At 29.5% G+C, this 21038-nt stretch overlaps 3 protein-coding genes and 1 long non-coding RNA gene across 6 annotated transcripts; 3 read left to right on the forward strand and 1 right to left on the reverse strand.

The window, feature by feature from the left end:
• Positions 1-1538: 1538 nt before the first annotated feature.
• On the forward strand, positions 1539-8336 carry Ras85D (ras-like protein 1). Of its 2 annotated transcripts, none has more exons than XM_065498713.1 (4): positions 1539-1736; positions 2151-2474; positions 6870-7126; positions 7210-8336. In XM_065498713.1, the coding sequence occupies exons 2-4, from the start codon at positions 2336-2338 to the stop codon at positions 7384-7386; spliced, it is 573 nt and encodes a 190-aa protein (XP_065354785.1). In that variant the 5' UTR covers positions 1539-1736; positions 2151-2335; the 3' UTR covers positions 7387-8336. The 2 variants fall into 2 exon arrangements, with proteins under 2 accessions (XP_065354785.1, XP_065354784.1); XM_065498712.1 differs by having other exon boundaries at positions 1540-1736; positions 2147-2474.
• Positions 8337-9029: 693 nt separating this feature from the next.
• LOC135963202 (uncharacterized) lies at positions 9030-13754 on the forward strand. Its single transcript, XR_010576836.1, has 4 exons — positions 9030-9160; positions 10466-10631; positions 11838-11979; positions 13642-13754. It is a non-coding gene; the product is annotated as an uncharacterized LOC135963202 (long non-coding RNA).
• Positions 13755-14589: 835 nt separating this feature from the next.
• LOC135949019 (uncharacterized) lies at positions 14590-17726 on the forward strand. The gene is made up of 7 exons (XM_065498477.1): positions 14590-14601; positions 14717-14746; positions 14862-15018; positions 15307-16107; positions 16159-16271; positions 17388-17521; positions 17594-17726. Exons 1-7 carry the CDS (start codon positions 14590-14592, stop codon positions 17724-17726), a joined length of 1380 nt encoding a protein of 459 aa, XP_065354549.1.
• A 74-nt stretch (positions 17727-17800) lies between these two features.
• tobi (target of brain insulin) lies at positions 17801-20799 on the reverse strand. Of its 2 annotated transcripts, XM_065498717.1 has the most exons (5): positions 20728-20799; positions 20491-20682; positions 19030-19906; positions 18210-18928; positions 17801-18142 (listed from the first exon to the last, which is right to left on the reverse strand). In XM_065498717.1, the coding sequence occupies exons 2-5, from the start codon at positions 20651-20653 to the stop codon at positions 17952-17954; spliced, it is 1950 nt and encodes a 649-aa protein (XP_065354789.1). In that variant the 5' UTR covers positions 20654-20682; positions 20728-20799; the 3' UTR covers positions 17801-17951. The 2 variants fall into 2 exon arrangements, with proteins under 2 accessions (XP_065354789.1, XP_065354788.1); XM_065498716.1 differs by having other exon boundaries at positions 20491-20770.
• Positions 20800-21038: the final 239 nt, after the last annotated feature.

Genomic DNA, 21038 nt, shown 5'->3' on the forward strand with positions numbered 1-21038 from the left:
AAAAACAACTGACATAATGTATACAAACTACAGCAAAAAAAAATTTTGACAAGATTGAAGTTGTAAACAAACTCGAGCAAAAAAATAATCAGCTGTTTGATTAATGTCACCATGTACATCATTACACCATGTTTCTGAGTATACCAAGACAAATTCATATAAGGTGGCGGCAGTTCTACAAAAACAACATGGTTTTAGCTAATGTCAGAAAACAGCTTATTAGGTTATATGAAAATTAATAAACGTGTATTAAAACTTAAAATAGTGTGGATATTTAAATACTGATGGTTTAAGTTGTTTATGTAAAAAAATTTTTAATAGGGCGATATTGAAAAATAAAAACTGGCATTGACATTCGATAAAACCAATCAAGCGAACATTAAGTTATCAGCAGATTACACCTTATATGAATTCGCCATTTAAATATTAACAAAATATTTATTTCAAGGCGTATTTAACAAGGTGACAGCAGTGGCGAATTGAAATAAATACAGGCGAATTCACTTATTTTGTATATATAGTGTTTGACATACGGGCGGATATTTTTTATATATGTAGTTTGACATTTGTGCGTACTATTTCTATAATCAGCTGTGATGCCGATGGCACCTTATTAAATGCACCTTGATTTATTTGTTACATAAACAACCAATAAGGTGTCATCGGTTTATAAGCACAAAGTATGTGTTATAAGTTTATATGAAAAATTAATAAACGTGTATTAAAACTTAAAATAGGGTGGATATTTAAATAGTGATGGTTTAAGTTGTTTATGTAAAAAATAAATAAATATTTTTTGAAGTTAATACACATGTTTTTATAGAGCTGCCACCACCTTATATGAATTCGGCATGTACATAATCAAAGTAAATTGCTTGTGGTTTTTGTAAATGTTGTATTTGTTGTAGTACTGTCGCTACTTTATTAATTTACTTTGTACATAATTATGTTCTTTCTCAGAGTTGTAAAAAAGGTTATAATTCAGTGTTGTGTACGTATGTAACAGTATTTAAAAGTGTTTTTGTCGACTCAATTAAATTAATTGTTTTTATATATGAAAATTCAAGTTTGAATAATTCGGAATGATAACATCTTTTCGAACATATAAACAAATCGCTAGATTTGCTGCTAAACATTTTCACCGCTAAGTTGTTTTAAAATCGCAAAATTACTACACTGTTCAAAGGAAAAAAGAAACGAAGAAGAAAAAATACTATTGACCAAGGTAGATTCATATTAGATTTGTAAAATGTGGGTACTTGCGACTACTTAATACTACACAATACATTTTTTAGGTACTTGATACTACTAATACTTTTCAAAGATATGCATAACATTTAAAAGTTATTATTTCACAAAAACAGTAGTACTTTTACTGAAAAACGTTAAATTTTTCCTGGGTTTTCTGAAAAATACAACTCTGAAAGTATTGAGTTGTGGCGTTTAGGTATTGATTACCAAGAAAAATATACAATATTGAGTACCCAAATACTCAGTACTTCCACAACTGTAATTCATATGAATACGCCTTATATTGACTTAATAAAGTGTTGCTGACAAATCTGTTCATTATTATATTGTTTTATTTTAAAATATTACTTTTAAATATTAATAATTTAAAAAGTGCAACAAATAAAAACAAACCCAAGTCAAGCGAGTTGCGACAATTTAAGAGAAATGTTTGTAAATTGTTGAAAATAGATTGGGCTGCACAGCAACATAAACCAGTCGCAAAGGTAGGCGCAAAGAACAAGTGACAAAGAATAAAAATATAATCGAGTAGTAACACCCGGTTATAAGGAAAACTTTTTTTTTAATTGTTTGCACAAAATCTCAACCAATAAAAGTTCAGTTTTCCTTTAGTATCGGATATATGTTAGATTAAAATGACTAATTCTGTGTTTTGAAAAAAAAAAAACATTGCATACGAATATATCTTGCAACAATAGAGAAAAACAATGCGTAATATAAAAAAAGTTTGAAAATCAATTGCATATGTACATATATATTTGCACTACAAATAAAATGTTTGTTCCTAGCCGCGATATTTTAATTTACATAAAACTCTTCTCCTTTAATTAATTTTTGCTTTTGTCTTCTATTCCATGTTTCATTTACCAAAAAATCTATTAAAATGTAACACTAGCTAGAACTTATAAACTTACACACATACACTCATTCAACAAAGTACGCACGCATCAACCAACCAACACAATAAAGTACAAGAAAATTTCGACAACAACGTATAAACGCAACAAAGCAAACCAAACAGTGGGTTTTATTCGCAGCATTTATTACCAAGAGGAAAAGGTACGAACCCGCATCTTACGAAAACATGACGGAATATAAACTTGTTGTTGTCGGAGCTGGAGGTGTTGGAAAATCTGCTCTAACAATTCAATTAATACAAAATCATTTTGTCGATGAATATGATCCAACAATTGAGGACTCTTATCGCAAGCAAGTAGTGATAGGTAAGCTTTCACATTTTTATTTACTTACAATAAATTAAATAATAAACTGTTTTCTTGATATACATACCTTTCAAGTTGTTCAAAAACAATCAAAAAGGATTTTTCGTTGTCCCAATGGATTATCGGAAGCCATTTCTTATATATCAATAAAATGGGTACATGAACTATTTTTTAAAATGTCAAAAGAACTGCACTTTATTGTAATTCTGGAAGCAAACATTCTACAAAAATGTTAATTATGAAAAATGGTATTGTAATTCCTGTTTGACTATTTTATTTAAATCTGCTATATCCCTGTAAATATATTTTCATAATTTGTTTACTGTTAATATTCACATTATCTGTGAATATTAACAGACGGCTGTCAGAACCGACTTTCGACAATGGGATATATTGAATACCGCCTTTGTAAGAAATAGGTTGCATTCGTAAATTCAGTAAATTTGTGTATCACTGATGCAATAACCTGTAAACTTTTGCAACAGTGGATTCGGGTCATTCCAGTGCTTAAAAACGGCTATCGTATGCAAAACGTAGTTATCAATGGTTCACAATGTTAGTTAATTATACCATATTACATATCGCACACCCAGTTCAAAAGTGATACAACTCAAAATTAATTTGTCGGTTTATATAAACCCGAAAAATTAATTTTACGCTTAAACTATGCACAATACACTTGTTTATCTATACAAAAGATGGTTTCATTATGTTTCAATGGGTATATATTTATTTTCGATTTCTGGAAAATTAAAATTTTGAGTTGTGTCACTTTTGAACTGGGTGTGCGATATGGAGTTGCAAATATCACTGGTATAAGTGGTCACATTATTAACACCAGATATTTAAACTGGTAGAATAGAGTATCCAAAACCGAAAACCGGTCAACCGGTTTTTTCATCATTGTAAACTCCACCGATTTCGGTTTTTTGACAAACAGGTTTTTGTAAGACGGTTAACCGCTTTTAAATGTATTTTCTAAAGCTCATTCTAACATATTAATGAAAAACTTTGATACCATTTTTAAAAATATTGATTTATTTTATAGAAAACTGTAGCATTTGACAATATTTAGAAAAGATATAAAAGATAGAGCCTTAAGAAATTCCCGAAGATTTAGTAGACAATTCTTAACACATTTCCAATTAGCGTGCAGAAATAAAAATAAATTTAAGGAGACTTTTTTCATATTGAAGACAAAAACCGTTTAACCGGTTTTTATAAAAGACAATAATCAAAACCGGTTTTTTGGGCACTCCTACCATGATGAGTTCAAAATGTCAGAAGGATGGAAAACCAAATGTGATCACTTTTTATTTATTAGCTCTTCATTTACATAACCGAGCCCTTTGGGCCTTTTACGTCACACATGTCAAATATTTGACGAAAAAGACTTAACCACTAAATAAAATACATTTGAATTCTTTTATTTATTTCAAAAACTTATTTTACTTAGGATGATTCAAAACAAAAAATTTAGTTTTATTTTATTTGATGCTGTTTGATCTCACGAAACACTTGTAAGAGTCAAACAAATTTGTGACCCTACATTAACAATATAAAAAACTACAAACATATGTACATATATACATATATGTACTATATATACATTTATTTATTGAAATTCATAGTAATATAAAAAGTCCCCTTTGGACCAAAATAGTATACTTATGAAACCAATAAACAGTAAAAGTAAAAAAATACACAATAATAATGGCTGTAAAAATGCATAACTAACTGTCCTTACGTTAACCGTATAAAGAAAGATAAAGTTTAAGGTGTTGATTCTGCAAATTCTAATAATTTCAATTTGAATTGATTTAGTGCACATGAAAATATTCTTAATTCTCTCGGCAAAGCGTTCAAAATTTTTTATACTCGAATTTGAAACGATTACTGAAAGCAATTATTTGTTTGTTTCTGGTTGAGCGGGAGAATTAAAATTTGTCAACAATGTAAACTGGTTAACTCTTACAATTGATTTGTATAAAACAATGACATTCTAATATCAATGAAATTATCAAATGATGACCCAAGAAAATGTTGAGTTACATGATCTTGTATTTTAAAACCAAAAATGTAACATAAAATTCTGTTGAAAATTTGTCTATATTTCATAAGCAAATATTTCAGAACAATATAATAAATGGAGGCATTAAGACAGCCGAAGCAACTCGTTTTTTTTATAGAAAAAGGTAAGAGAATATTTAATATCATACTCAGTTGTGATTGGAACAACCCTAGTAATTTTCCAGAAGTAAGGGAAAGACGACGTGATAATGGTATGTCATCATGACCAATTTTCTTGAATCCAAGATACAACTCATCACGTCTAATAGATGAGAAGGAAAAGCTGTAAACAGATTGATTACTATATTATTATCGTAATGCCCTGGTTCTTGTATTCAACAGTAAAGTAGTCATTTTCACTATCTTGGTCAAACAAATTTAGGTGTTCTCGAGATCCATTTCATCTTAAGTGTGGAGCTTCTTTCTGTCAGGACTGGAATCCAATTCTAAATCTACGACGAACCACAGGAACTAAAGCATTTAAGGCACATCACTTGGATCAAATTGTTGCAAATTACCATTATTGGTAAAAATACATGCCACTTAAATCAAAATCATTAATTGTAATCTCAATATACTCTAATCTTAATGATCTATAATCTCTGTACGAAACAAATAAAGGACGAGATGGATTTGGGATGTAAACAGCCATAAAAATAAGGGAATGTCCGGACATTCCAGGACACTGCATTTGGCTACATACATATATCGACGGAAAGTTTATTACTTTTGAGGGAAAAAAATCGATCAAAGATGTTCTATCGCAACCAACATTGTAATGGGTGGGCAAAGAATTATTATGATATGTCAAATCAAGTCTTTGGCACATAGAACGAACCAACAGTGAGTCAATCGGACAAAATAAATTTGTATTGAAATCACCCATAACAAGTGTTAACACAATGAAAATATCTGATTGTTAAATCACCAACAGAATTCTCAAAGGCAAACAAATCACCATGAGGAAAATAACAAACTACAACAATTCAATTCAAAGACAAATTTCAAATTAAAATTAGATATTTTTGAACATCCAATAAACATGATTAGTGAGTATGTATAACAACTGACATATTTAATTTACATGTATTTGAAACTTTGTTTGTATTTACATGTATGGACGAAACTTTTTTTGAAATGAGTCTTTTGTCATAACTAAACGAAACTATTAAATTGATCAAAATCTAAAACAATTCAAAAATGAATATTCCTTATCATGCTTTTGATTTCTCCAACATATACAATCAGCGAGAGAGTTTTTTCCAAGAAAAGTTTTATTAAATCTAAAGAAAAAAATCGTTTAAATTATACAAATCATGCGATTTCAGAAATATAAATAGTAGATGTTAATATCTTTCTAATCTGTATTAAACCCAAATTTTTACTTAGCAAATTCACGAGAAAACATGAATTTTAATTTTGATGTTTACAACAAAAAAACACTCTCACACAAAAAATAATTGACTTTTTTGAAAACTGATGAAACTATATGAAAGATTATAGAACAGTTCATAAAACACGAATTTTAAGTTATGACGTTGTTGCAGCAAATAGGCGATATGTTTAAAAAAATTATCTCAAATACCTTATTTGCTGTTTTTTATGTTTTTGTACACAAAATTCGTTGTTGTATTTTCAATTTAAAATGAAAACAGAAATTATTCGGTTAATCGAATAATTTTAAATTAACCGATTATTAACCGAATAAATATAAACCTCGGTTAATTATTTGCTCTATTAACCGATTAAACCAGAAACCCGATTAATTGAATACCCTAATGTATATGTATACCTACATTTTATATTTTAGAATATTTTTATATGTGAACTTTGATATTGTTGGAATGTACGGAAATCAAAAAGCCAACAGTACTCAAAGCGTTTTTACACTGTTAATTAACTTTTGATTGAAATTAACAAACATTGAATCAATGATAGATTACGAATAAATTCCAGACTGACAAAATTTCATATGTGGGATGCTAAAAAAATTCGATCGTTATCGAATGACAACATTATAAATGTTTATACATTTTATCGATATCGATATTCCAGAAATGAAAAACTCGCACGTTATGTCAGGGTATGAATTTTTTAATACATTATCCCAATAATGTAAAAATGCACAGGATTGTGAATTGGGCTATTGTTTTAATTGAAATCTTAATACAATATATTTTTTTTAAAAAATTTGTCTACTAAACCAGAACACCCACTAATCGACGGTCTTGTGAGATTTGAAGCTTTAAATGAAAATTTCATAGAAAATAACAAATAATTCGAAGCTCAGTATGAATGTTGCATTTGTTTATTTTTCATTATTAGATGGCGAAACATGCCTGTTGGATATATTGGACACAGCCGGTCAAGAAGAATATTCTGCTATGCGTGATCAATACATGCGCACCGGTGAAGGCTTTTTGTTAGTGTTTGCAGTTAACAGTGCAAAATCTTTTGAAGACATTGGCACATATCGTGAACAAATAAAACGTGTGAAGGATGCTGAGGAGGTACCAATGGTTTTAGTGGGCAACAAATGTGATTTGCAGGCGTGGGCTGTAAATATGAATCAAGCTAGAGAAGTATGAAACCAATTTGATGATTTATTTAAAAAAGCATTTGTTCTAAATGTTATTGCTGACAATCTTTCTTTTAATTGTTACAGATAGCCAAACAATATGGCATACCTTTTGTAGAGACATCAGCGAAGACGCGTATGGGTGTAGATGACGCCTTCTATACTTTGGTACGTGAAATCCGCAAAGACAAGGAGCACAGGGGGAAAAAGGGCCGCAAAACATATAAACACACAAATCGCAAATTCAAATGTGAGCTTCTTTAAATCGAATTCCTTCAACTAAAAGGTGGTAGCATATTTTCGTACATTGAACGAGAGACTACATACATACATAAATAAATAAATAGATAAGAATCGCGCAAACAAATGCACATAACTAAGCAAACGCTGCTGTGCATTAGTTATAAAAAAAACATCAGTTGTCAGTGCTAATTATGATTTCAATAAGATTATTTTATTTAAAATTTTTTAAGAACTTTGATAATACAAAATAAAAAAATGTGTAAACTTCTGCACAATCATTAAATTCATATTAAATTAATCAACAGAAAAGAAAAAGAAAATCCTAAACATCAACAAACAACAAAACACTCGTACAAGTATTCTATTTTTCGCTCACGCACAAAACAAAAATTATTTTCATATTATAAAAGAGAGAAAGAAATATTAAAAAGGTTTACATATTAAAATTATTATTATTTTTTCTTAAATTTAGTTCGGTGCTAAATATTTTAAAATAAATTTTATACGTTTTCATATTTTGTTTTATGTATAATTTTTAATAACAAAAATAAATATTTTATTATCTTCATACACTGCGACGCTAAATTTACTCTTCTTTGCCATATTTTATAATTTTACAAATTATATTAATCGTGAATTTAATGTGTTTGTTTTTCATTGCTGCTTTTTTTTAAAGTTGAGTTATTTTTCATTGAACTAATTATATTTTCTAGACTTAGATCTTTGTATTCTGCCACCATTGGGTTGATTTTTTATATACATACATACATATAACATAATTTTATTATTAATTTGTGTCTTAATTTTATTATTATTATTATTATTTTTAATAAATGTACACGTATTAACATTTTATGTAATAATTATTGAGCATACAAAAAAAAAATGGTATATTTAATCGATAGAAAAACAATAAATAAACGTTTATTTGTCTTATCATGGAAAATAAAGTCATTTTACAAATATTAAAACATTATTTTATTTATTTTTATATCTATAGTATAGTTCAAAAAATTATTATACTTTTTTATTGGCTTTCAAAAAACATAACTCAAATGTACATACATATGTTTCGAAATTTTAAGCTTAGTGTGGGGAAAACATGAGAACTTAGGCTAAAATTATTTTGTCAAGGTACATAAGGCCATTTTAGGCCGTATTCATAAACAAATTTTAAATTTAAACAACATTTTAAAATCAAATTTTGTATGGAAATTTTGCTCTAAAACATTGTATTTTAATAGATTATATAGTATAAACCATCTTCAACTGTCGATTTGTATTAAAACACGAAAATCTGATATTTTCGTTTTGATTGAAAAAAGTTTTTAATCTAGCATGATAAAATAAAGTTTTTACCATCAGAAAAATAACATTTTCCCAAAAAAGTTGGTACTTTTTCCAATTCCAATATGTTTAATAACAGTTCAAAACTACAGAATGACTATAAACATTTCAGACATAACTGTTTTTTAGCAACAGTTAACAACAACAAAATACACTGATATTTTTTTTATATAGATAAACAAGTGTATTGTGCATAGTTTAAGCATATAAACACGAAAAATTAATTTTGAGTTGTGTCACTTTTGAACTGAGTGTGCGATATGTTCTTGACATTTAAAATAATATTTAATTGAAAAACATTTATTGAATTTTAGTTTTGCAATATTACCAAACAACAAAAAAATCGACAAAAAACATATAATGAGCATTCAAGACTATAACCTCTCAAAAGTGGATGTCACTAACATGGAAGAGAATACTTATTGCATAGTTTTAAACATTGCGGAAGGTAAATGTACTTTTTTGTGTTGCATTTTAACGTAACATCTTGGCCCATAAAAATTGAGATCATTTCAAAATGTATTTCTTCGAATCTCTTTTTAGAAAACTAATTTCATGTTTTGATTAATTTTAACAATATTTTTGTAAAAATATTAATTGATATTAGGAAGATTTCATGTTCGTTAGGGTATAATAAACACCTTGAAAATGTTTCGCTACAATGTGTTGATAATCTTCTGAATGCTCTGGAAAGAAGCAAATACTAATAAATGTGCTTAGATAATTATACATTAGAGTGGGTCGATTTTTTCACGAAAAATCGTATAGCAGAAACGCATTCTAAGGAAATTTTCCCCAAGAGACCATAGTTCTAAAATCAAATCCTGTCTTGAACATTTCGTCTTTTATCCAATGATATTTCAGTATATATATTTTTTTAATAGTTTTTGTTGGATAAAAGACGAAATGCGCAAGATAGGATTTGATTTTAGATTGCGTTTCTGCTATACGATTTTTTACTTTTTGAACATCAGTTATAACGGAACAAAAAAGAGATCATATCATTATGATAAAGAGTATACATGTATTTTAATAACAAAAAATAAGCCTTCTTAAAACGCTTAAATACTTTTAAATTCTAATTTTGATTACCTCTTTTAACGTTCATAAGGTCTTCGAGTCAAATTTGACCCATTTTGAAATTAAAATTGAATTTTTTCTAAAAGTGCGTGGTTGTTATTTTCGATATTTTATGAATTTTATTTAATTTCAAATGTCAACCAACAACTACGTCATTTTTAAAAAAAATTGGCAAAAAAAAATATATATTTTCTATTTGAGTTAAATTTGACCCGAAGATCGTTAACCTTATGAAGGTTAAAATAATCTCTTAGGAATAATACACAATTTAAATGCTTTGGAGTATATGGATTTTTTTCTTTTGGGTTTATAAAGCTAAACATAAAAATGAGCTTTCACTCAGTCTACTTGCAGGACATTGCAAAGCATTGAGTAAGTTTTTAAGCTTTCCAGATCGCTTGTGACATTTGTCTAAATATAAAAAGTCTTATAAAATAGTTGGAGTATTTGTTTTAAAAAAGTTTTATGGATTTTGAGTATTTTTTAAAGTTTTTAATACACTAAAACTCATAAAAACACACTTTTAGAAAAAAACTGGCTATTCAAAAAAACCTTATATTACCTTACCCAAAAAAACCGGTTATTAAAAACCGGGCCGATCACCCTAATACATAGGTATTACATGCATTTTAGAAGATTATTAATTCTACATACATATACATATTTATTTCAGGTACTGGCTTCGATTCAAAATATTTTAAAAATTATGTTAAATGCGTAATGCTGAAAGTTTCCCTGAATGGAGTAACATTTGAAATAGAAGGAAATTTCACACAACCAAACATAATTATATTTAATAGTAATTGTATTTGGGAGTGCGATTTGGAAGACGTAAAACGGTAATATTTAATCCTATATAGTATGTTCGTATATTTTGGACATATTTATGTAGAAAACCAATCAAACGACACAATGCTAAATAGGTTAGTTAGTCCTATTAGATAGTAATTCAACAAGATCGGTCAAGAACTCTTTGAGTTAGAGGGTGTCAAAATTTGACAATTTGGCCAAACAGGTGTTTAAAAAATAAATATTTTTTTTTTCAAATCAAAAACTTTTTTTTAAATTGACCATTTTTTAATTTTTTTTCTGAAAATAAAGCATAGGTCATTTTCTTGAGCAGCTTTATAATCGCTTCGTGGGATGCTATCAAAATAAATATTTTGCAACTCAAAATTTATTTTTTTTTACTTTATTTTCAAAATCAAACACTTTGTTGACTTTTTTTTTTAAATTGATCCTATCCTTTGTCGCTGAGTGGGATGAATTTTGGCAAAATCTAAAAAACTTGTTTGACTTTTTTTATTTTGTGCTCAAAATAAAGCTTATGTCTATTCCTTTAAGAGCTTTTTTGTCGCTGAGTGGGATATATATCAAAATAAGTGTTTTGTAACTCAAGATATCCATTTTTTGATTTTTTTGTGTCTGAATTACTATCCAATAGGACTATCCTTGGTGCAAATTTCGATTTCATCGATTTCAAAAGTTGGTTCACGTGACATGAAATATAATTAAGATACCGTTTGATTGGTATTATACAAACGATGCACTAAATATCTGTTGATCGGAAACCTCTTATGTACATTTATTGAAATATGTAACCTGAAATGTTAAAAGCATTTCTATAATTTTACAAACGTATCAAAAAATACATAGTAAAATATTAATATTAGATAAATCAATGCAGACATTTTTTATTTAAACAGATGTTCGTTTTATGTAAAATTACTGAAATGTAAAAGCTTTTTGTTGTAAGATTTTATGGTCCTTGGATTGTAAAAACACGTAAACTGTTTTCCTACATTTCTTATTCTAGGGGGTCTCAAAAACGTTATTAAACTCTTTGGAGAATTAGTAATAACTTTAAAATTGTCAGTCAAATTCAATTTGTCGTTCTTATTCCCATTATTTTACAAGAATTTTTTTTTTGGTAAAAACTGAAAAAAGCATTTCACATTTTGCAGAACGTGTTTTAACAATCCAAGGAAAAATTCGGTGAAAATTCTGAAATTCAGTTTATATACAAATATTTTCCTTATCTTTAGAATTAAAATGGAAAATCGACCAGTAAAACTGGAATGCCTTTTTAATAATGATTACTACACAAAGGGATCTATGAAGCGTATGGGGTCATTATTGTTACCTTTGCGGGGAGTAAAGATATTACATAATCTCGCAAATTTGCAGGTATACTTGTTAAATACATATACTACACTCCCGCGGACTATTTTAGGTTTAACATTTATTACAATTTACCAAGTAAATACTGAATATGCATATTTGTTATGTCTTTGACAGCCAAGTTTTCACTCTATCAGCCCAATTATGAATAAAAAATTCCGCGGGAGTTTGTTCCCCATTGAATTTGAATAGGAAAAATGAGAAAAGAGGAAAAACTCCCGGGGAATTTTTATTCATAATTGGTATGTATATTTATTTCCCTATGGTACGACACATTTTTATTAGCTTAAGCAATATAAATACTATACTACACACAAAAAAATAATCGAGGCTATATTAACTAAGCTTGCATAGTTAATTTCTTTTTATATGAAAACTAAAAACGAAGTTTTATTATCTATGCCAATAGGTAATTCAAACTATACACTTTACCTAAAAACTATGTTAATATAACTATTGGAATTAGTAATTTGATTTTGTTTGTTTATTTTATTGTCAATTGAAAATATTTTTGGTGCAAAAGGGTATGTATGAAATTATCTAAAATTTTAGTTATCTTAACTAAGAAACTTTGCAAATGCCATTCTACCCTTGCGCTTAGTTAAATTTATACCATATTTTCAGGAAATATAACCTATGGATTTTTTTGTGTGTAATGTCTGTAACTTCAACAAATAGATATCTACGGTGTAAAATATCCAGCAGATAAATTTACCTAAAATTACCAAATATACTCCATAAGTAACTAAGCCCTGATAGATATCTTATTGTTGAAATTACGGACATAAAATATTTATATAATAGTTGTGTTCGCGTACTTGATAATTTGTACAAATTATCACTGGAAGTTACGGGATTCCGGTCGTTTACTTTTAAAAACAATATGTGTGTTCGCGTACTTTCCAGTAAAAAATATCCAGTAACTTTATTTTAGAGAGTAAAAATAAATTACTCTCAATCTGAAAAATTACAAATAAAAAGTATGCGAACAACAATTTGTAAAAATAAGTTGTATTTTATTATAAATCAATTCAAAACGTTAGTTTTGTGTTATTTTACATACTTTCTTTGCAAACTTGTAAATTGTATTAATTTTCCACTTTTTAGTTTCGTTTATATTTGAGGAGCCGCAGAACAAAAGGTACTTTCGAATTTTTTACAAACAGATTTTTTGGTATTTTTATATTTTTTGGTAATGGACAAAAAATGTCCAGTAAAAAATATCATGTTCTCTAGCTACGAACTGTCACTTTTAATACTCTCTTGCTCTCTCGTTACAAGCTTTTTAAAGTAAACGAACGGAATCCCGCAACTGCCAGTGATAATTTGTACAAATTATCAAGTACGCGAACACTACTAATGTATTACATATTTAACAGTATGTAACACAATTTTAAATGTCCTGTTACTTGCTATATTCAATAACAGTTGTTGCCAATGATTTTTAATTACGGTGATTAAAATACCGGTATGGAAATACTGCTCCTCTATAATGTAACATAAAATATACAATTCTCAATTGTACAAAACATACACGTACATTTTAGTTAAGCTATTAATTTGTAAAAATTTCCTCTAAAACCATCGACATATTCGGCCGTTTTGAAATTTTTTAATAATTTTTGGTACGTTGACTTGTAAATAACCATATAAATTTACCTATTTTAGATTAAACCATATTGGTACAAGCTGATTAATTCAAGTACTAAAGATTATCAAATGTCACCACAAATATATCTTATGTTGGCAATTGTTAAGAAAACTATAGTTGATCATATTCATTTGGAAGTGAGTAATTTCGAAAATGTATGAATTTAACTTAACGCACCTACTGCTACTACTAACGTCCCCTTATACGATCACATTTGGGACAGTGTGTTTATTACGCGTTTAACAGAACAATATAGCAAAATGTTATGTTAATATGAGGGCTCTCTTAATTTTTGGAATGTTTAAAAAAAAATTCTACAAGCGGATTGGATTTTATTTTAGTTACTGTCCCAAAAGTGTGGCGTAAAATGTAATCGTCTAAAGGGGCTTTAACACATATCACTCATTTGCGAAAATACTAAGATATGTTGTTTGTACATAGTTTTGAGTAAAATCGTTTTAATACATACATATCGTTCATTTGCTGCAACAACGTCATTATTCATAAAATGTCTTTTCGAGAAAAACGGCTTTGAATTTTTCATGACATTTTACAATTTCTTCAATAAATTTTCAACAAATCATGCGATTTCAGAAATAAAACCTGATTTAAATAGTAGATATTAATATCTTTCTAATTTATATTTAACCCAAATTTTTACTTGTAAAATATACGAGAAAACATGACTTTTCATTTTGACGTTTATAACAAAAAAACTCTCCCACACAAAAAATAATTGACTTTTTTAAAACTGATAAAACTATATGAAAGACTAAAAAACGGCGCATATTTTGTATTACTCAGTTCAAAACACCCGGATTTTTTATGACGTTGTTGCAGCAAATGAGCGACATGTATATTTTAATCACGGTTGGCTACCAATACAAAACGGTTGAAAGGTTACGCTTATTTTGATTATTTTAGTAACGGTATTTTGGATTATTTCCGTAACGGTATTTCCTTTTATGTCGATAACGGTAATTTCATCCTGAATTTATTAATAAAATTTACAAAACTTAAGATTTTGTATTTTTCAATAAACTCAATTATTAAAATTGAACATTTGTATTTATATAATTAAATTTTTTTTAGATTGTTGATAACGGTGGCTTACCGGTAACGGTATTTGAGCTGAAAGCGTAACGGTAGCTTATGAATATGTTCGCATGACTTATTTAAACGGTTTTAATGTTTACGTTGCAAATAAGTTAATTTTGTATATAATTTGCAATTTTAGCATAAAGCATCTATAATTGATGGTCCGACCGATAATGATAACATAGCATCCAATGTCACCCACACTCTAAGCATGTTGCAATCTCAAGATGGTATATTTGTAAAATTACTCGAAGATGTTGGTCAAATACAAGTCGGCAATGATCCTCTCGTGGACTGTGATATTTTCTGCGTCACAATAACCTTTAGACAAATAAAAAATGTGTTTGGTTTAGTAAATATTAGACAAAAATGGAATGAAATCCAGAAAAAATCATTTGTTTTTCAGTACGATTTTCTGGGAAGCATATCAAATATAGAAATCGTAATAAACATGAACGACTGTTATACGATTAATCAGAAAATTTCTTTAAATTTTCGATCTTCCCTGATAAACCTTCGGTTATATTTCCAACGAATTTTTTATATTCCCATAAGACTGTATTATATCAACGATCTTGTGATAGCAAAGTATCATTTTGATATTTCGTCATTTCTTCCCGACGACATACAATATTTCAACGAGAAAGGTGTTGGTTCGTGGACGAAATACGGTTCATTCTGTTTTGATATTCTTAGTAATATATCAAGTCCAAGCACTCTACCGCCATCCGTTGAATTCATGCTCACGTTAGATTTAATTACAAAAAATGCAAAAGGAAAACAATTTGATAATTTGCCTTGCCCGGTTGCACATGAAGGTACGATATCCAATGCAACGGAATTTGGGCAGAGATCATTTATGTCTGAAACTAAAGTGGCAGAATACTTACAATTACAACAACATACAGGCGCATCAAAAAGTAGTCATTCAGAAGCAATTAACGAATATGAAAGATACTTTATGCCCAATAAGTCAGTCTGTACGGTAGCAGTCAATACAGATGACCACTTTCAGGCTCAAGAAAGTGAAAAATTATATTTGTATTTCATGCAGCAGTTTAAGGATTGGAAGGAGCAGCAAATGAATGAATTTTTAAATGAAATAGCTAGCACGAAGCAAATTCTTAGGCGAGAATTACAAGATGGATGGGAAGATTATAGAACCCTTTTAATGGCTCGTCTTGAGACAAAAATTTTGAAATGTGATCAACTATTTGCACAGCTAGAAAATACACAAATCCAACTAAATGCTATAGCAGCTATAAGTTTAAAAAATGCAGCTATAGGTGACAACATAACACGCGAAATAGATCACAATTATAGAATAAAAATCGCACAATTTGAAATGGAAATGCAACGCTTAAAAGTGGAAGCTCAAGAAAAGGGTATGTTTTTCTAAATATGTACATTATTTGTCTTAAGTATCTTCATTTTAGAAATCGAGAATACTGTATTGGAGAAACGCATTGGCCAATTAGAAAACCAATTAGTAGTATGCCAAAGTTCCCATTTATCTCTAGATCAATTAAAAGATGTTCTAAGTGACATGGTAATTTGTTTAATAACTTTTTTTTATATTTTAGAAAATTCGTGTTATAAAATTGTGTTTTATTCAATTTATATTGGGTGAATTACAAAATGTATGTATGCAATGCAGTCATATCTTTATCAAGACAAAGCATGGAAGCGCGAAGTTAAAATTTAAAAAAAAAACTTATCTACTGCCTGTTTTTACTTTTTCATACATTTTGCGATATGAAACATTATCAAAGTTAACACGATTGCGTAAAGAATCGCTCGACTTTTTAAGGTTGCTTTGCATACATTTTGGAATTCACCCATTCTTATAGTCTTATTCATAATGAAAATAGTTTTTACTTGCGTTATCTTTGGATATATGTATGTATGTACTTCATACGAACTTGATTCAAACATGTATAAGGATGTTTTTTAAATAAAATAATGATATCAGTAAATAGCAAGATTGGCTACCTGTATCCTATCCTGTATTTTGATTTTTTTTTTACACTTTTACCGTGTAAAAAAATCAGAGTTTAATTTTCAATTTTTTTGAAATGAATGCCCTTAATGTAAATAGTAGGTATCTTATATATAAATAGGCCACACGTTTTCTTGTGGTACACTTTTAAGTATGTTATCGTCCACCAATATTGATGAAACATATATGGTTTAAAGGTTTTTTCTCTAGATATGCACAATATAAAAAATATTTCAAAATTCTTTCCATTAAAGTGGACAACCTCGATTTTTGACCTATTTTTGATCTACATATATCTGGATTACTATGTCATATAGACAATATGGATATCTAATGATAGATATTTCAAAGACCTTTGCAACGACGTATATAAGACCATAGTAAGTTGGACCTACAATGGGTCAAAATCGGAAAAAATATTTCTTAACCCGATTTTTTTCCAAAAAATTAAAAAACTGCAAAAAAAATAAATTTTGTTCACCTAAAAATATTTGAAATTTTTATTTTGAAGTATAATTTGGTGAATGGTAATAAGATTCGGCACAGCCGAATATAGCTCTCTTTCTTGTGTTATGTCATTTGGAATCAAAAACATCACGCACCAACACCAGTTTCTATTTATCAAAGGCACATAAAACAATAATTTATATTTTGCTTCTTTTCAAGCGTAATCAGGCTAACCGTTTTGCGGCAATGGAAAGTTTCTATAAGGAAAGGTGCTTCAATAATATGAAAAAATTTAAAATTAAAATATCAAAGGTACTTGATGACCAAAGGCTATGTAAAGACTTTGATGTGAAGTAAGAATGGTTTAACTGTATACAAGGACAACATTAAAATTCAATTTATAAAAATATTATATTTTATTGCAGTTTTTGCTTGGAAGAGATATTTAACGAGGAAATAACAACCTTAAACTGGAACAATATTAAATCATTGCAAGTATCCTCTGTCAGTTCCTTAAAATCACCTTCATCTTCTGATGATGACGAAATTTGTCTTTAATGTTCTGTGTAATACTACATATGTATGTACGTGTATCTACATACATACTATATTCAATATAGTTACATAAATAATTTATTGTTTAAAAATACCAGAATTTAATGTTTTTATTTTTATTAAGAAGTATGTACAAATGTAATTTAATTTTATTTAAGGCCCAATTACGTACATATGTACGAATGTATAGTATATAAGTGGATGTGCGTATGTATTTTATAATGTTATCTATGAATTTACTTTTATGAAGTAAGGTAAAACGTCTAAAGGTGCGGAGTAGTCCATTATCCATCTTGGGCCTGTATATGTAACAAGTGTGTTTCCATCTTGCCATTTTCCTTTGGGTAGGTAAATATCGCGCTTAGTAGCGGAATCTTCTACAACTGGAGCTGCTATAATATCATCGCCAAGCATAAATTCTGCAAAATAAAAAACAAAAACATTACACAGGTATTCATTGAAAATGAAAGCAACTAATATATTTACGATCGAAAATTCCTTGAGCAGTTGTGTCTTCAGGATCGGCCCACCAAAGTGGTGTATTAACAGGTTCACCTGTTGTTGCAGCTAGCTTGAAACGCTCCATTATTTGGGGTGTATAATCACTGTGTAACTTGGTGAATTTTTTACTTATTTCGATTGTCTCGTCATCAAAATTCCACGGAACATAAGAAAATTGCAAACTTGGCATGAAAACGTTAGCTTGCAGCCATCTCAGAAAGAGTTGCTTTGTAGGAGGTTTATTATTGTAACCATTGCCGCCTATCATATCGGGCAAAACGAATGGATAGCCATTTAAATTCATTTGCAACAGAGTAGTTATCAAAGTTACAAGACCATTTTCCCACTTCCATTCCGAGTCTTTGTCTATCATACGCACGAATATAGGCAAATCTTGTGTGCCTTGACCAGAGCGCACCTCAACCATTGAACCGAATGAGCCGACTGTGCGTACATAGTCCCTAGTAATTTGACTTGGAGCAAAATTGGAGGATATGTTTAAGATGGGGTCATCGGGTACCCAACTGGACTCTCCAGCATCGAATTTGAAACTATCAATGCCGTCTTCAGTTTGCAGTCTTCTTAAACGCGTCTTAAACCAGTCCTGTACTTCAGATTTTGTAAAGTCTACATAGGCAGCTTCACCAGTCTTACTATTCCACCATTGGGTATCGGGGTTATTATTATGATCTAAAACCAAATATCTAAAGGATATTTTTAATTTTAATTAATTTTTAATTCATCAAATTAAATTGCATAAAGGCGTTTTTGTATACAAAACCCTCGATATACTACATTCACTTACCCTTTGGAAAGTGCTTCACTGTAAATTGGTTCGCAATTTTTATTTATAAACGGATGTATCCACAGCGTAACTCGGAATCCATTTGTCTTTAAGTCATCGGTTAATTTTTTTATATCTGGAAATTTACTCTTTCTAAATGTCAATGCACCATAACAATCCTCCCAGTCGTCATCAATTTCCAATTGACTATTTTCAAATCCCAATGATTTAATTTTATCACCAAATTCCCGAACAACTTGATCGTCGATTTCGGTTTTATACAAAGCCCAAGTGGACCAAATTGGATATTGAACCATACGCTCATCGGGATACTCATTTGGATGACCCAAAATGTTTTTCACTGCATACATATGAGCAGTTTTTGCATTGCTTGCAATACCGATGTGATAAATGAAACTCACTTGACTCATTCGTACATCATACGGCAAGGATTTGATGGCAGAGAAGCACAATTGGTTGTCATACCCCTCCGAGTTTTGCTCAATAAACAATGGTGTTTCATCTTCTACATAGAAAAACTTTCCATCCGAATTCAGCCAGTAGCGCTCTGCTAAACCAGCATTGTGATCTTCCTTTGTTAGATATGAATAATTAGTAAACACTTGTCGCTCTACTGGCCAATACTGATGTCGATCTTCCGGTCCACCGTACCAGTGAGTATTACCAATATTTAAGCTGATGCAATCCATTGGCTGACTAGTATCCACAACATTGTTCCTAATAATGCGAACATGTGTCACTCCGTCAGACGATGATATCAGTTCGAATTCTACGGTGTTTGATCCATCAGTTAATTTGAACATACCATCCGATGTAGCTTCCAAGTTATTATTTGTGATGAAATTTTCAAAAGTAATTGTTTGTAGCTCTTCGGTACCTGTAATACATATGTATATAGAACAAAATACATATGTATTTATATCATAATAATTTTTGGTTACGTACTAAAACACAAAAATCCCCAAAAAATTAACACTTTAAGATTTGCCTATATTTTTAGCACACATTTAACTTCACTTGTGATGTAACCCAGCGGGAAAAAATGATAGGACTTCAATTTGTAGGCCTTCTAAAAGGCATACTTACACATTCTAAAAGATCCGATACTCATTCCACCCTGCCTGCTCTTAGAAGGTGTTCAAGAAGCCCTATGAATCCCCTTCTAATAACAAGTGAGCTTGTTGGCTGCCAACAGCCCATCATAAGTAGGCCTTCTCTCAGCCCTCTAACAGCAGCGAGTATGCAAGGCCTTGGCTCGCAATGACACGCCGTGTAAAATTGAAATGATTTTGCAATGCGGCAAAATGATTTTGCAAGTCCTTGTGTCTGCAAAATGAGGCATTTAGGAAGGCCTCTTTACTGCATCTTTTTCCCGCTGGGAAGTAAGGGCTTTTTGCGTTTTACATTACGATATGTATTACATACATACATATGTTGATAATTAAACGTTTACATGCATACCTTTTAATATTTCATATTGTAGTTTTGATGTCGTCCTTTTCAGTTGTATGAAGATATCCGAATTTGGAAAGTTATAACGTTGCTCGACACTTCTACAGGACTCTATGAACGGCAATAGGCCCGTAACAAGCACCAATGTCGTAATACCTACCATTTGAAACATGTTATTGTATTTCCGTATGCATACTATGTATGCACTCGTATGTAGTATATAAATCAAATAGATCAGTCTAATGAAAAATTGCAAACTGCAATTAATTTCGAATTTGATTGTGAATCCGTATTTGTTAGGCCTTATATACCTGTAATAAAAAATATAAATATTATTTTTGTCTAATATCTGAAGTGTTGGCACTTCACATGTAATTATTTATTTGCTTTAAACAATTGTTCTGATATGAGATTTAATGGCAAATTATTTGTTATTCAAACATATTCATACATACATATATAGAATAAACTGTCATCGAAAAAACAACTAAATATTGATCACTACTGCATGCACAGTATTACACCTATTATAAATAATCAGTAAAAATACTTAACAT

Source organism: Calliphora vicina, chromosome 1, assembly GCF_958450345.1.
Source record: "Calliphora vicina chromosome 1, idCalVici1.1, whole genome shotgun sequence".
Lineage (NCBI taxonomy): Eukaryota > Metazoa > Arthropoda > Insecta > Diptera > Calliphoridae > Calliphora > Calliphora vicina.

Excerpts from the sequence above, each read along its gene's own strand:
- Ras85D (XM_065498713.1), top strand. The coding sequence starts at position 2,336 with ATGACGGAATATAAACTTGTTGTTGTCGGAGCTGGAGGTGTTGGAAAA. Across the intron at positions 2,475-6,869 it reads TCGCAAGCAAGTAGTGATAG|ATGGCGAAACATGCCTGTTG; the intron begins GTAAGCTTTCAC and ends TTTCATTATTAG. Across the intron at positions 7,127-7,209 it reads ATATGAATCAAGCTAGAGAA|ATAGCCAAACAATATGGCAT; the intron begins GTATGAAACCAA and ends TAATTGTTACAG.
- LOC135949019 (XM_065498477.1), top strand. Across the intron at positions 15,019-15,306 it reads CAATGATCCTCTCGTGGACT|CAAAGTATCATTTTGATATT; the intron begins GTGATATTTTCT and ends ATCTTGTGATAG. Across the intron at positions 16,108-16,158 it reads AGTGGAAGCTCAAGAAAAGG|AAATCGAGAATACTGTATTG; the intron begins GTATGTTTTTCT and ends TCTTCATTTTAG.
- tobi (XM_065498717.1), bottom strand. The coding sequence starts at position 20,653 with ATGTTTCAAATGGTAGGTATTACGACATTGGTGCTTGTTACGGGCCTA. Across the intron at positions 19,907-20,490 it reads ACAATATGAAATATTAAAAG|GTACCGAAGAGCTACAAACA; the intron begins GTATGCATGTAA and ends TATGTATTACAG. Across the intron at positions 18,143-18,209 it reads TGCTCAAGGAATTTTCGATC|AATTTATGCTTGGCGATGAT; the intron begins GTAAATATATTA and ends TTTATTTTGCAG.